Source organism: Nerophis ophidion, linkage group LG13 (assembly GCF_033978795.1).
Source record: "Nerophis ophidion isolate RoL-2023_Sa linkage group LG13, RoL_Noph_v1.0, whole genome shotgun sequence".
NCBI classification, from domain to species: Eukaryota; Metazoa; Chordata; class Actinopteri; order Syngnathiformes; family Syngnathidae; genus Nerophis; species Nerophis ophidion.
The window spans coordinates 56,414,073-56,430,199 of NC_084623.1; the positions used below are offsets into that span (position 1 = coordinate 56,414,073).

Below are 16,127 nucleotides of genomic sequence, written 5' to 3' on the forward strand. Positions count from 1 at the left end.
ACAGTTATCATGTGTCAAGTACCAAGTCCTATGACTATGAAGCGTATGCATATAAAATTTGCTAAAAAAGTTAGCATGCTAACGTTTCTATGCTAACATGTTGACTTTAGCATGCTAACGGTTGGCATGTGTCAAGTACTAAGTCACATGACTATGAAGCGTATGCATATAAAATTTGCTAAAAAAGTAAGCATGCTAACGTTTCTATGCTAACATGTTGACTTTAGCATGCTAACAGTTAGCATGTGTCAAGTACCAAGTCACATGACTATGAAGCGTATGCATATAAAATTTGCTAAAAAAGTTAGCATGCTAACGTTTCTATGCTAATATGTTGACTTTAGCATGCTAACAGTTAGCATGTGTCAAGTACCAAGTCACATGACTATGAAGCGTATGCATATAAAATTTGCTAAAAAAGTTAGCATGCTAACGTTTTTATGCTAATATGTTGACTTTAGCATGCTAACAGTTAGCATGTGTCAAGTACCAAGTCACATGACTATGAAGCGTATGCATATAAAATTTGCTAAAAAAGTAAGCATGCTAACGTTTCTATGCTAACATGTTGACTTTAGCATGCTAACAGTTAGCATGCGTCAAGTACCAAGTCATATGACTATGCAGTGTACGCATGTAAAATTAGCTAAAAAAGTTTGCATGCTAATATTTCAATGCTAACATGTTAACGTTAGCATGCTAACAAATAGAATGTGTCAAGTACCAAGTCACATGACTATTAAGCATATGCATATAAAATTTGCTAAAAAAGTTAGCAAGCTAACGTTTCTATGCTAACATGTTGACTTTACCATGCTAACAGTTATCATGTGTCAAGTACCAAGTCCTATGACTATGAAGCGTATGCATATAAAATTTGCTAAAAAAAGTTAGCATGCTAACGTTTCTATGCTAACATGTTGACTTTAGCATAATAACAGTTAGCATGTGTCAAGTACCAAGTCACATGACTATGAAGCGTATGCATATAAAATTTGCTAAAAAAGTTAGCATGCTAATATTTCTATGCTAACATGTTAACGTTAGCATGCTAACAAATAGAATGTGTCAAGTACCAAGTCATATGACTATGAAGCGTATGCATATAAAATTTGCTAAAAAAGTAAGCATGCTAACGTTTCTATGCTAACATTTTGATTTTAGCATGCTAACAGTTAGCATGTGTCAAGTACCAAGTCACATGACTATGAAGCGTATGCATATAAAATTTGCTAAAAAAGTAAGCATGCTAACGTTTCTATGCTAACATGTTAACGTTAGCATGCTAACAGTTAGCATGCGTCAAGTACCAAGTCATATGACTATGCAGTGTACGCATGTAAAATTAGCTAAAAAAGTTTGCATGCTAATATTTCAATGATAACATGTTAATGTTAGCATGCTAACAAATAGAATGTGTCAAGTACCAAGTCATATGACTACGAAGCGTATGCATATTAAATTTGCTAAAAAAAAGTTAGCATGCTAACATTTCTATGCTAACATTTTGATTTTAGCATGCTAACAGTTAGCATGTGTCAAGTACCAAGTCACATGACTATGAAGCGTATGCATATAAAATTTGCTAAAAAAGTAAGCATGCTAACGTTTCTATGCTAACATGTTAACGTTAGCATGCTAACAAATAGAATGTTTCAAGTACCAAGTCATATAACTATGAAGCGTATGCATATAAAATTTGCTAAAAAAAGTTAGCATGCTAACGTTTCTATGCTAACATGTTGACTTTGGCATGCTAACAGTTAGCATGTGTCAAGTACCAAGTCACATGACTATGAAGCGTATGCATATAAAATTTGCTAAAAAAGTTAGCATGCTAACGTTTCTATGCTAACATGTTGACTTTAGCATGCTAACAGTTAGCATGTGTCAAGTACCAAGTCACATGACTATGAAGCGTATGCATATAAAATTTGCTAAAAAAGTTAGCATGCTAACGTTTCTATGCTAACATGTTGACTTTAGCATGCTAACAGTTAGCATGCGTCAAGTACCAAGTCACATGACTATGAAGCGTATGCATATAAAATTTGCTAAAAAAGTAAGCATGCTAATGTTTCAATGCTAACATGTTAACGTTAGCATGCTAACAAATAGAATGTTTCAAGTACCAAGTCATATAACTATGAAGCGTATGCATATAAAATTTGCTAAAAAAGTAAGCATGCTAACGTTTCTATGCTAACATGTAAACTTTAGCATGCTAACAGTTAGCATGTGTCAAGTACCAAGTCACATGACTGTGAAGCGTATGCATATAAAATTTGCAAAAAAAGTTAGCATGCTAACATTTCTATGTTAACATGTTGTCTTTAGCATGCTAACAGTTAGCATGTGTCAAGTACCAAGTCACATGACTATGAAGCGTATGCATATAAAATTTGCTAAAAAAGTAAGCATGCTAACGTTTCTATGCTAACATGTTGACTTTAGCATGCTAACAGTTAACATGTGTCAAGTACCACGTCACATGACTACGAAGCCTACGCATGTAAAACTAGCTGAAAAGAGTTAGCATGCTGACGTTAGTATATTAACATGTTAACGTTATCGTGCTAACAGTATGTGTCAAGTACCAAGGTATATGACTCTGAGGTGCTCTGCTGTAAAATTGTCTAGAACAGTTAGCATGTGTCAAGTACCAAGTCACATGACTATGAAGCGTATGCATATAAAATTTGCTAAAAAAGTTAGCATGCTAACATTTCTATGCTAACATGTTGACTTTAGCATGCTAACAGTTAGCATGTGTCAAGTACCAAGTCACATGACTATGAAGCGTATGCATATAAAATTTGCTAAAAAAGTAAGCATGCTAACGTTTCTATGCTAACATGTTGACTTTAGCATGCTAACAGTTAGCATGTGTCAAGTACCAAGTCATATGACCAAGCAGTGTACGCATGTAAAATTAGCTAAAAAAGTTTGCATGCTAATATTTCTATGCTAACATCTTAACGTTAACATGCTAACAAATAGCATGTGTCATGTACCAAGTCATTTAACTATGAAGCGTATGCATATAAAATTTGCTAAAAAAGTTAGCATGCTAACATTTCTATGTTAACATGTTGTCTTTAGCATGCTAACAGTTAGCATGTGTCAAGTACCAAGTCACATGACTATGAAGCGTATGCATATAAAATTTGCTAAAAAAGTAAGCATTCTAACGTTTCTATGCTAACATGTTGACTTTAGCATGCTAACAGTTAGCCTGTGTCAAGTACCAAGTCACATGACTATGAAGCGTACGCATATAAAATTTGCTAAAAAAGTGAGCATGCTAACGTTTCTATGCTAACATGTTGACTTTAGCATGCTAACAGTTAGCATGTGTCAAGTACCAAGTCTTATGACTATGAGACATACGCATGTAAAACTAGCTGAAAAATGTTAGCATGCTGACGTTAGTATATTAACATGTTAACAATATCGTGCTAACAGTGTGTGTCAAGTACCAAGGTATATGACTTTGCGGTGTTTGGCTGTAAAATTGGCTAGAGCAGTTAGCATGCTAACGTTAGTATACTACAATGCTGTCAGTCAGCATGTGTCAAGTCTTATGACTATGAGGCATACGCATGTAAAACTAGCTGAAAAATGTTAGCATGCTGACGTTAGTATATTAACATGTTAACGTTATCGTGCTAACAGTGTGTGTTAAGTACCAAGGTATATTACTTTGCGGTGTTTGGCTGTAAAATTGGCTAGAGCAGTTAGCATGCTAACGTTAGTATACTAGAATGCTATCAGTCAGTATCTGTCAAGTACCAAGTCATATGACTATGAGACGTACGCATGTAAAACTAGCTGAAAAATGTTAGCATGCTGACGTTAGTATATTAACATGTTAAAATTATCGTGCTAACAGTGTGTGTCAAGTACCAAGGTATATGACTTTGCGGTGTTTGGCTGTAAAATTGGCTAGAACAGTTAGCATGCTAACGTTAGTATACTAGAGTGCTATCAGTCAGTATCTGTCAAGTACCAAGTCAAGTACCAAGTCACATGACTACGAAGCGTACACATGTAAAACAGTTAGCATGCTAATGTTACTATGCTAGAATGCTAATGTTAGCATGCTAACAGTTAGCATGTGTCAAGTACCAAGTCATATGACTATGAAGCGTACACAAGTAAAACTAGCTGAAAAAAGTTGTTAGTGTATTAACATGTTAATGTTATCGTGCTAACAGTATGTGTCAAGTACCAAGGTATATGACTCTTAAGGTGTTCGGCTGTAAAAAATGGCTAGAACAGTTAGCATGCTAACGTTAGTATGCTAACAGTTAGAATGTGTAAGTACCAAGTCATATGACAATGAAGCGTACGCATGTAAAACTAGCTGAAAAAAGTTAGCATGCTGACATTAGCATATTAACATGTTAACGTTATCGTGCTAACAGTATGTGTCAAGTACCAAGTTATATGACTCTTAGGTGTTTGGCCCTAAAATCGGCTAGAACAGTTAGCATGCTATAATGCTAACGCTAGCATGCTAACAGCTAGCATGTGTCAAGCAGCTAGTGTTAGTTTTTGATTGATTGATTGATACTTTTATTAGTAGTTTGCACAGTACAGTACATATTCCGTACAATTGACCACTAAATGGTAACACCCCAATAAGTTTTTCAACTTGTTTAAGTCGGGGTCCACGTTAATCAATTCATGGTAAGTAGTAACGCTGCCTGAGCCAATCAGAGGCCACGATACTGATTGTTTTGGTCAATACTACTATAGTATCGATTTTTTACTTCATGTAGCCATTTTTTTTGCTGGAAAATGCTTAATTTCGGGCAAAATGACGTAGACTATGCTTTGTTACTGATAGCACAAGGCCAAGTTTAGCATGTATTACCATATTTCCTTGAATTGCCACCGGGTATATAGTATGCGCCTGCCTAGAATTACTGCCGGGTCAAACTCATTTCGCAAAATAATTAGCGCATGCTTAGCATTACCGCCGGGTCAGACTCGTTTCGCCAAATATTATTTTTATTAGCGCATGTCCAGAATTTCCGCCGGGTCAAACTCGTTTCGCCAAATAATTAGCATGTGCCTAGAATTTCCACCGGGTCAAACTCGTCACGTCACGAGTGACACTTCACCTGTCATCATTTTCAAAATGGAGGAGGCTTATTTCAATCATTTGAAATCAAATTAAGAGCTATTCAGTAGGATTTAAGGTCCAAGCTATTGAATATACTAAAAAGAACAGTAAGCAACTATGTTTTATTAATATACCGTAGCTGCGTGTGTCAAATATGAGTCATTAAATGACTCCCGCCTCCTGGTGGTAGAGGGCGCTAGTGATCCTTCTTGCGACTACTCGGCTGCAGAAGAAGTGACAACAAGCAGCGATCGTTTATTTTTTTCCTCTCGCTTGCACTTTTAACATGGAGGATTACATATCTAAAATAAAACAGTTTTCTAAACTGGACTTTCAATGGAAGAAGGAGGTAATAAAAGGAAGATCTCCATCGAGACGGAGAGACTTTTAAAACTGAAGAAAGATAAGGAAGACTTCTATAAACAAGTTATCGATGCTTTTGTTTAGAAGGAGCTGCGCATGGACTTCATTTATAAGTAAAGGTAAGACCATAATAACGTTTTTTTTTATTAAATGTGCTTTTCATGATGGTATCCTTACATCACACTCAAATTTATAAGCGCAGGCCTAAATTTACCACATGCCTTTGGTAAGTGCCGGAGTGAGAAGAGGTTTTAAATTAATTAGCGCCCCGGCGGCAATTCAAGGAAATCCGGTATACTGGTTTTGATATCTTTAAAGTCCAAAAAGGTGGTGTAGACTAGAGTGTGTGGACGCTCACAGACTCATGGAGCTGCGCCTCAGTGATCCAGACTTCCTCTTGAGAGTGGTGCAGATGATCAGGTCGCTGAAGAGGAAGAGGGAGCGGTCCTTCTTGCCGCCCACCGTCTTCTGCGGAAACGACAACGACGACATCGACAAGTTAGTCCCAGCCGGATCACCACGGGATCACACGTGACTATCTTACCGCCTCCATGACCATCTCCTGTCTCAGGAACTTCCTTTGGGGATTCAAGATCTAAAAAAAACAAAACAATGTTTTTTGTTTTGGCTTTTTTGATTGTTATATATGCAATATTACTTGATTTATTCGGGAACTAGGACTATTATGTTAGATCCACTATGGACTGGACTCTCACTGTTATATTAGATCCACTATGGACTGGACTCTCACTATTTTGTTAGATCCACAATGGACTGGACTCTCACTATTGTGTTAGATCCACTATGGACTGGACTTTCACTATTATGTTAGATCCACTATGGACTGGACTCTCACTATTTTGTTAGATCCACAATGGACTGGACTCTCACTATTATGTTAGATCCATTATGGACTGGACTCTCACTATTATGTTAGATCCACTATGGACTGGACTCTCACTATTATGTTAGATCCACTATGGACTGGACTCTCACACTATTATGTTAGATCCACTATGGACTGGACTCTCACTATTATGTTAGATCCACTATGGACTGGACTCTCACTATTATATTAGATCCACTATGGACTGGACTCTCACTATTATTTTAGATCCACTATGGACTGGACTGTCACTATTATGTTAGATCCACTATGGACTGGACTCTCACTATTATGTTAGATCCACTATGGACTGGACTCTTACTATTATGTTAGATCCACTATGGACTGGACTCACACTATTATGTTAGATCCACTATGGACTGGACTCTCACTATTATGTTAGATCCACTATGGACTGGACTCACACTATTATGTTAGATCCACTATGGACTGGACTCTCACTATTATGTTGGATCCACTATGGACTGGACCCTCACAATATTATGTTAGATCCACAATAAACTGGACTCTCACACTATTATGTTAGATCCACAATGGACTGGACTCTCACTATTATGGCAGATCCACTATGGACTGGACTCTCACACTATTATGTTAAATCCACTATGGACTGGACTCTCACTATTATGCTAGATCCACTATGGACTGGACTCTCACTATTATGGCAGATCCACTATGGACTGGACTCTCACACTATTATGTTAGATCCACTATGGACTGGACTCTCACTATTATGGCAGATCCACTATGGACTGGACTCTCACACTATTATGTTAAATCCACTATGGACTGGACTCTCACTATTATATTAGATCCACTATGGACTGGACTCTCACACTATTATGTTAGATCCACTATGGACTGGACTCTCACTATTATGGCAGATCCACTATGGACTGGACTCTCACTATTATGTGAGATCCACTATGGACTGGACTCACACTATTATGTTAGATCCTCTATGGACTGGACTTTCACTATTATGTTAGATCCACTATGGACTGGACTCTCACTATTTTGTTAGATCCACAATGGACTGGACTCTCACTATTATGTTAGATCCATTATGGACTGGACTCTCACTATTATGTTAGATCCACTATGGACTGGACTCTCACTATTATGTTAGATCCACTATGGACTGGACTCTCACACTATTATGTTAGATCCACTATGGACTGGACTCTCACTATTATGTTAGATCCACTATGGACTGGACTCTCACTATTATATTAGATCCACTATGGACTGGACTCTCACTATTATTTTAGATCCACTATGGACTGGACTGTCACTATTATGTTAGATCCACTATGGACTGGACTCTCACTATTATGTTAGATCCACTATGGACTGGACTCTTACTATTATGTTAGATCCACTATGGACTGGACTCACACTATTATGTTAGATCCACTATGGACTGGACTCTCACTATTATGTTAGATCCACTATGGACTGGACTCACACTATTATGTTAGATCCACTATGGACTGGACTCTCACTATTATGTTGGATCCACTATGGACTGGACCCTCACAATATTATGTTAGATCCACAATAAACTGGACTCTCACACTATTATGTTAGATCCACAATGGACTGGACTCTCACTATTATGGCAGATCCACTATGGACTGGACTCTCACACTATTATGTTAAATCCACTATGGACTGGACTCTCACTATTATGCTAGATCCACTATGGACTGGACTCTCACTATTATGGCAGATCCACTATGGACTGGACTCTCACACTATTATGTTAGATCCACTATGGACTGGACTCTCACTATTATGGCAGATCCACTATGGACTGGACTCTCACACTATTATGTTAAATCCACTATGGACTGGACTCTCACTATTATATTAGATCCACTATGGACTGGACTCTCACACTATTATGTTAGATCCACTATGGACTGGACTCTCACTATTATGGCAGATCCACTATGGACTGGACTCTCACTATTATGTGAGATCCACTATGGACTGGACTCACACTATTATGTTAGATCCTCTATGGACTGGACTTTCACTATTATGTTAGATCCACTATGGACTGGACTCTCTCTATTATGTTAGATCCACTATGGACTGGACTCTCACTATTATGGCAGATCCACTATGGACTGGACTCTCACACTATTATGTTAAATCCACTATGGACTGGACTCTCACTATTATGCTAGATCCACTATGGACTGGACTCTCACTATTATATTAGATCCACTATGGACTGGACTCTCACACTATTATGTTAGATCCACTATGGACTGGACTCTCACTATTATGGCAGATCCACTATGGACTGGACTCTCACTATTATGTTAGATCCACTATGGACTGGACTCTCATTTTTATGTTGAATCCACTATGGACTGGACTCTCACTATTATGTTAGATCCACTATGGACTGGACTCTCTCTATTATGTTAGATCCACTATGGACTGGACTCTCACTATTATGTTAGATCCACTATGGACTGGACTCTCTCTATTATGTTAGATCCACTATGGACTGGACTCTCACTATTATGTTAGATCCACTATGGACTGGACTCTCTCTATTATGTTAGATCCACTATGGACTGGACTCTCACTGTTACATTAAGTAAACATTGATTGATTGAATGATTAATCAAAACTGAAAAATACTTTAAAGCGATGAAAGAGCTGCTTTCAAACACGGTCCATCCGCAGTAGGCAGTGTTTCAGCTACTTCTAAATCACTAGTCCTGGACGCCATGGCAACCAACAAAGTAGGTGTGGCTCCAGGTTGTAAATGAAAGTCCTGGAAGAGTATCTCACATGTTCCACTCCCTCGATGTGGGCCTCGATCTCCTGGATGACCCTGGCCTCCTTCTCCGCCTCCTCGGCAGAGCGCCGTCCTTTGTTGATCTTCTCCGCCAGACGCTTGATGTCGCGCTGGGCGTCCAGGAGGGAGGGGTGGTCCGGGTGGTCCTCTGGAGTGTGCTTCAGCAGATCCTGCAGAGAGGGGGGGTGGAGGGGGTGGAGGGGTGGGTAAGGGGTGCAAGGAGAGGGAGGAGGCTGACCTCGGACTACCTTCACCAGGAGCTCATATCTTGGGATCCTCTGCACGGGTTTGATCATCAGGTCTCCAAGAGCCTGCTTCTCTTTGTTCTCACGCATGTTTTGCTTTGGGATGAAAGGAAGCAGGAAGAACATGATGAGGAAATGCCAAAAAAGAACCTGATCAATGGCAAACTTTACTCTTTCACCACAAGGTGGCGTTGTCAGGAGATGTCAATGTTTGGCAATATATATATATATATATATATATATACATATATATATATATATATATACATATATATACATACGTACATACATACATATATATATATATATATATATATATATATACATATGTATATATACATACATATATACTTATATATACACACTTACATACAAATATACTGACATATATATATATATATATATATATATATATATATATGTAAGTTTATACATATATACTTACATATATATATATATCCATCCATTTTCTACCGCTTATGCTACATACATACATACTTTTATACAGTATTTATACATACATACAAACATATATACATACATACATACATATACATATATACATACATATACATATATACATACATATACTTATATACATACATATATCTATACATACATAAATTTATATGTATATATATATATATATATGCATACATATACACATACATATATCCATACATACATATATTTATATGTATATATATATATATATATATATGCATACATACACATATATATATATATATATATATATATATATGCATACATATATCTATACATACATTCATATACATATATATATATATACATACATATATATATATATATATATATATACATATATATATATATATATATATACATATATACATATATATATATATATATATACATACATATATATATATATATATATATATATATATATATATATATATATATATATATATATATATATATATGTATATAATACATACAGTACATGTATATATACAAGACTGTCTCAGAAAATTTGAATATTGTGATAAAGTCCTTTATTTTCTGTAATGAAACTAAAAACAAGGAAATGTGAAGTGAAGTATATTTATATAGCGCTTTTTCTCAAGTGACTCAAAGCGCTTTCCATAGTCACACCCAATATCTAAGTTCCATTTAAACCAGTGTGGGTGGCACTGGGAGCAGGTGGGTCAAGTGTCTTGCCCAAGGGCACAACGGCAGTGACTAGGATGGCACAAGCGGGAATCGAACCTGCAACCCTCAAGTTGCTGGTACAGCCACTCTACCAACCGAGCTATGTCATACATTCTGGATTCATTACACATCAACTGAAATATCGCAAGCCTTTTATTATTTTAGTATTGCTGATTATGGCAAACAGCTTAAGAAAACTCAAAAATCCTATCTAAAAAAATTTGAATATTTCCTAAAACTAAGAAAAAACAAAGATTTATAACAGAAAAACAAAATTAAACATTTGAAAGTGTCAATTAATGCACTCAGTACTTGTTTGGGAATCCTTTTGCATGGATTACTGCATCAGTGCGGCGTGGCATGGAGGCAATCGACCTGTGGCATTGCTGAGCTGTTATGGATGCCCAGGATGCTTCAATAGCAGCCTTTAGCTCATTTGCATTATTGGGTCTGGTGTCTTTCAGCTTATTCTTCACAATAACCCCACAAACTCTCTATGGGGCTCAGGTCAGGAGAGTTTGGCAGAACAATGGAGGACAGTAATGCCATGGTCAGTACACCAGTTACTGCTGGTTTTGGCCCTGTGGGCAGGTGCCAGATCATGCTGGAAAATAGAGCTTTACAACAGATGGAAGCATGTACACAGCTGCATTGACTCTGGACTTGATGAAACACAGTGGACCAAAACCAGCAGCTGACATGGCTCCCCAAACTGAGGGAACACACTGGATTTCAAGCAACTTGGATTTTGCTTCTCTCCAGCCTTCCTCCAGACTATAGCGCCTTGACTTCCAAATGAAATACAACATTTGCTTTCGTCTGAAAACAGGACTCTGGACAAGTCTGCAACTGTCCGTCAGTCAGACGCTTCTTGCGTTGTCTTGAGTTCAGGAGTGGCTTGACCACGGGAATACGGCTATTGTAGCTGTATCTGTTGTAAAGCTCTATGGAGATGAGGATTTCATTTTCCAGCATGATCTGGCACCTGCCCACAGTGCCAAAACCAGCAGTAACTGGTGTACTGACCATGGCATTACTGTCCTCCATTGTTCTGCCAACTCTCCTGACCTGAACCTCATAGAGAATGTGTGGGGTATTGTGAAGAAGAAGCTGAAAGACACCAGACCCAATAATGCAAATGAGCTGAAGGCCGCTATTGAAGCATCCTGGGCATCCATAACACCATATCACAATATTCTAATTTTCTGAGACAGTCCTGTATATATATGTATATATATATGTGTGTAAGTATATAAAACAAGTATTTTTGTCTCTCACCTCCAGAAACTTGTGAAAGGCTGGCTTGGCCTCCTTCGCCACCCGAACAGCATCTTTGGCATTTAGAAAGTTGTCGATGTAGGCGGAGTACATGTTGGCAAGTGTCTCTTTGGAGAACTGGGGGACGAGACAGAGGGCACCAAAGGTCAGGTGTGCATATATCACCTGATATCACTTGTCTGCATATATCACCTGTGTGCATATGTCACCTGATATCACCTGTGTGCATACATCACTTGTATGCATATATCACCTGATATCACCTGTGTGCATATATCACCTGATATCACTTGTATGCATATATCACATGATATCACTTCTGTGCATTTATCACCTGATATCAAGTGTGCATAATTCACCTGATATCACCTGTGTGCATATATCACCTGGTATCACATGTGTGCATACATCACCTGATATTACATGTGCATATATCACCTGATATCACACGTGTGCATATATCACCTGATATCACCTGTGTGGATATATCACCTGATATCACACGTGCATATGTCGCCTGATATCACCTGTGTGCATATATCACCTGATATTACATGTGTGCATATATCACCTGATATCACCTGTGTGCATATATCACCTGATATCACATGTGTGCATATATCACCTGATATCACCTATGTGGATATATCACCTGATATCACATGTGTGCATATATCACTTGATATCACGTGTGGATATATCACCTGATATCACACGTGCATATGTCGCCTGATATCACCTGTGTGCATATATCACCTGATATTACATGTGTGCATATATCACCTGATATCACCTGTGTGGATATATCACCTGATATCACACGTGCATATGTCGCCTGATATCACATGTGTGCATATATCACCTGTGTGGATATATCACCTGATATCACATGTGTGCATATATCACCTGATATCACCTGTGTGGATATATCACCTGATATCACACGTGCATATGTCGCCTGATATCACCTGTGTGCATATATCACCTGATAATGCGTGCATATATCACCTAATAGCACATGTGTGCATATATCACTTGATATCACATGTGTACATATATCACTTGATATCACATGTGTGCATATACAGTATCTCCTGATATCACATGTATGCACGTATCACCTGATATCACATCCTGGAGTGGAAGGAAATAATGGGACAAATTTGTGCTGCCTGTTGTAAATCACAATTTATTTCATATAAATGTATCCATTTAAGTTGGAGAGAGGGAAGTCTGGGCTTCCTGCTTAGGCTGCTGCCCCCGCGACCCGACCTCGGATAAGCAGAAGAAGGTGGATAGATGGATGGAACAATAGAAATTGGAGAGGAAAAAATATAATATATATTTATTAGGTTGTTTATGAAATAATTAGTCAAATAGTCAAATAAATAGTTGTATAATTATTAAATTGTGAAATGAAAGAAATGAGAAAAAATAAATTCTACAATTAAAAAGTAAAATGAAAGAATTAATTGATTAATTAAACTAAATATTGAAATAATTAATTGCATAGTTAATATATCGATTTAATTTACATTAGATTAATGAAACATGTATTTAATTTAGTGGATATTTTATTTATTTATACATTTTATTTATAAATGTGTTCATTAAATAATTGTATAATTATTAAATTGTGAAATATGGAAAAAATAGAAAAACGAATTTAAAAAATAAAGGGTCAGAATTAAATAATTAATTACATATTGACATAATTAACTAAATATTGAAATAATTAATTGTATAGTTAATATGTACATTTAATGTACATTAGATTAATGAATCATGCATTTAATTTAGTGGTTATTTTTTATTTAATAAATTGTGTTTATTAAATAGTTGTACAATTATTAAATTGTGAAATATGAAAAACATTTGAAAAATGTAAAAAAATAAAGTGGAATAATTTAATTATTAATTAAATATTAACATAATTAACTAAATATTGAAATAATTAATTGTACGGTTAATACATACATTTAATTTACATTAGATTAATGAATCATGGATTTAATTTAGTGGTTATTTTATTTATTTGTAAATTTGTTTATTAAATAATTGTATACAGTAATTATTAGATTGTAAAATATGCAAAAAATTTAAAAATACAAATTTATAAATTTATAAATGTGTTTATTAAATAATTATATAATTATTAAATTGTGAAGTATGAAAAAAATTTAAAAAATGAATTTAAAAACTAAATGGTGAAATATGAAAAAAATTAGAAAAAAGTAATGTAAAAAATAAAGTGAAATAATTAAATAATGAATTAAATATTAACATAATTAACTAAATATTGAAATAATTGTACGGTTAATACAGACATTTAATTTACATTAGATTAATGAATCATGGATTTAATTTGGTGGTTATTTTATTTATTCATAAATTAGTTTATTAAATAATTGTATACAGTAATTATTAGATTGTAAAATATGCAAAAAATTTAAAAATAAAAATTTACAAATGTGTTTATCAAATAATTGTATAATTATTAAATTGTGAAATATGAAAAAAATAAAAAAATAAATGTAAAAAATAAAATGAAATAATTAATTAAATATTGACATACTTAACTAAATATTTTGATAATTAATTGTATAGATAATACATGAATTAAATTTACATTAGATGAATTTAATATTTATTTATCTATATGTAATTTAGTGGTTATTTACAGATATATTTATATATTTCATTCTGTCCTATTTGAGCCTCTATATTTGTTTTATTTGGGCGAGTGCTGACATGCTAACCGCTTCCATAAAAACCGACAACAACAGAAGATGGAGAGAAGGGAAAAAAAGTGACAATACCATAAAAGTACAAAGTGTGCAGTAAACCTTGCAATCTGTGCAAAGAGTGTTTAACAAGTTTTAGCTGGCAAAGTGCATGAATAAAAAGCCTCAAAATAAAATAGCTTTTTTTTCCCCCTCCTCCTGTCATTTTGGAGAAAATGACATACTTTATGTTCTCTCCGTAAACACACAAAATATCCCTGACCTGTTTTTCTTTCCACAATAAGCGGGAAAAATGGCCTCTTTGACGGGCCGTCAAGTCGTCTGCTCTTCCAGCGAGAACGTCGCGACACTTGTACGGAAAGCAAAGCAAATGTCAAACTATTTCTGTTATTCAGAAGGAACGCTCGGGCCTGCCGTGATTTTTCCGACTTCACGTCGGGTCATGGGAAATATTGGCCGGGTCGCTACAGAGTCAGAATGAAGAAAAAAAAAAACCAACACAGCCGTCTTATGGTCGCTCTCGGCCAATCAGCACAGAGAAGGTAACCAAAAGAATGAAAAAAGGCGGGAAGATAGTGTCGCTGGGTTGGATGTTTGCGAGACATGTGACACTTTTATATCCACTACACAAATGCTTACTTTTGGACATTTAGTTGTTGACATTTAGTAGTTTTTACACTGATTGTTTTAAGAATGTGCAGATCGATTGTTATCTGACATTTTTTTTTTGTAAAAAAGTATGTGATCATCAATTAATGCCTTTTAATGCCAATCCCAAACACCACTTAAAGGTGTCATTAATTATTTAATTACAATTAGAAATAAATACATAAATATGTCATTAATTAATTCATACATTAACTATACAATTAATCAATTGATATTTTCCCTACCGACTGACAAGCGGCTAGCAGCTAATAGTGTGTCTCCATACACAGTGTGGAGCCACTCCCCTGAGCTAATAATAATAATACACTGCGTTGGGGCAAAATTTAATACATGTCTTTGTATCTTAAGTAGGATTATCACTGGAGGACGAGGCTACACATGTTACACACGGAGAGCAAGCTGGGAGCAGCTAATAGCTAAGCTAACCGCTAAGCTAGCTTAATACTTTTTTTTTTCCACCTGAAAAAAAATATATATATATATTTGAAAAATAAAATAAAAAATAAACATACAAACACACATATATAAATATTTGGTTTTTTTTCGCTTGAATTTTTTTTAAATATTTATATTTTTTTCCCCGTCCCAATAACAACAACAAAAAACAAAAAAACATTTATGTTTGTATATATATATATATATATATATATATATATATATGTTTGGGAAAAAAATCACAAGACTATTTCATCTGTACAGAACTGTTTCATGAGGGGTTCCCTCAATCATCAGGAGATTTGATTGAGGGAACCCCTCATGAAACAGTTCTGTAGAG

General features: G+C 35.6%; 1 protein-coding gene across 1 annotated transcript in view; it reads right to left on the reverse strand.

Moving 5' to 3' along the window:
- LOC133564762 (rho guanine nucleotide exchange factor 17-like) overlaps positions 1-16,127 on the reverse strand; it is a 149,505-nt gene that overhangs the window by 32,401 nt on the left and 100,977 nt on the right. Inside the window, exons 4-8 of the mRNA XM_061919246.1 lie at positions 11,940-12,056; positions 9,471-9,563; positions 9,216-9,392; positions 6,039-6,089; positions 5,853-5,962 (exon numbers count right to left, since the gene is read on the reverse strand). Of these exons, the coding sequence (XP_061775230.1) occupies positions 5,853-5,962; positions 6,039-6,089; positions 9,216-9,392; positions 9,471-9,563; positions 11,940-12,056 (548 nt within the window). The remainder of the gene's footprint in view (positions 1-5,852; positions 5,963-6,038; positions 6,090-9,215; positions 9,393-9,470; positions 9,564-11,939; positions 12,057-16,127) is intronic.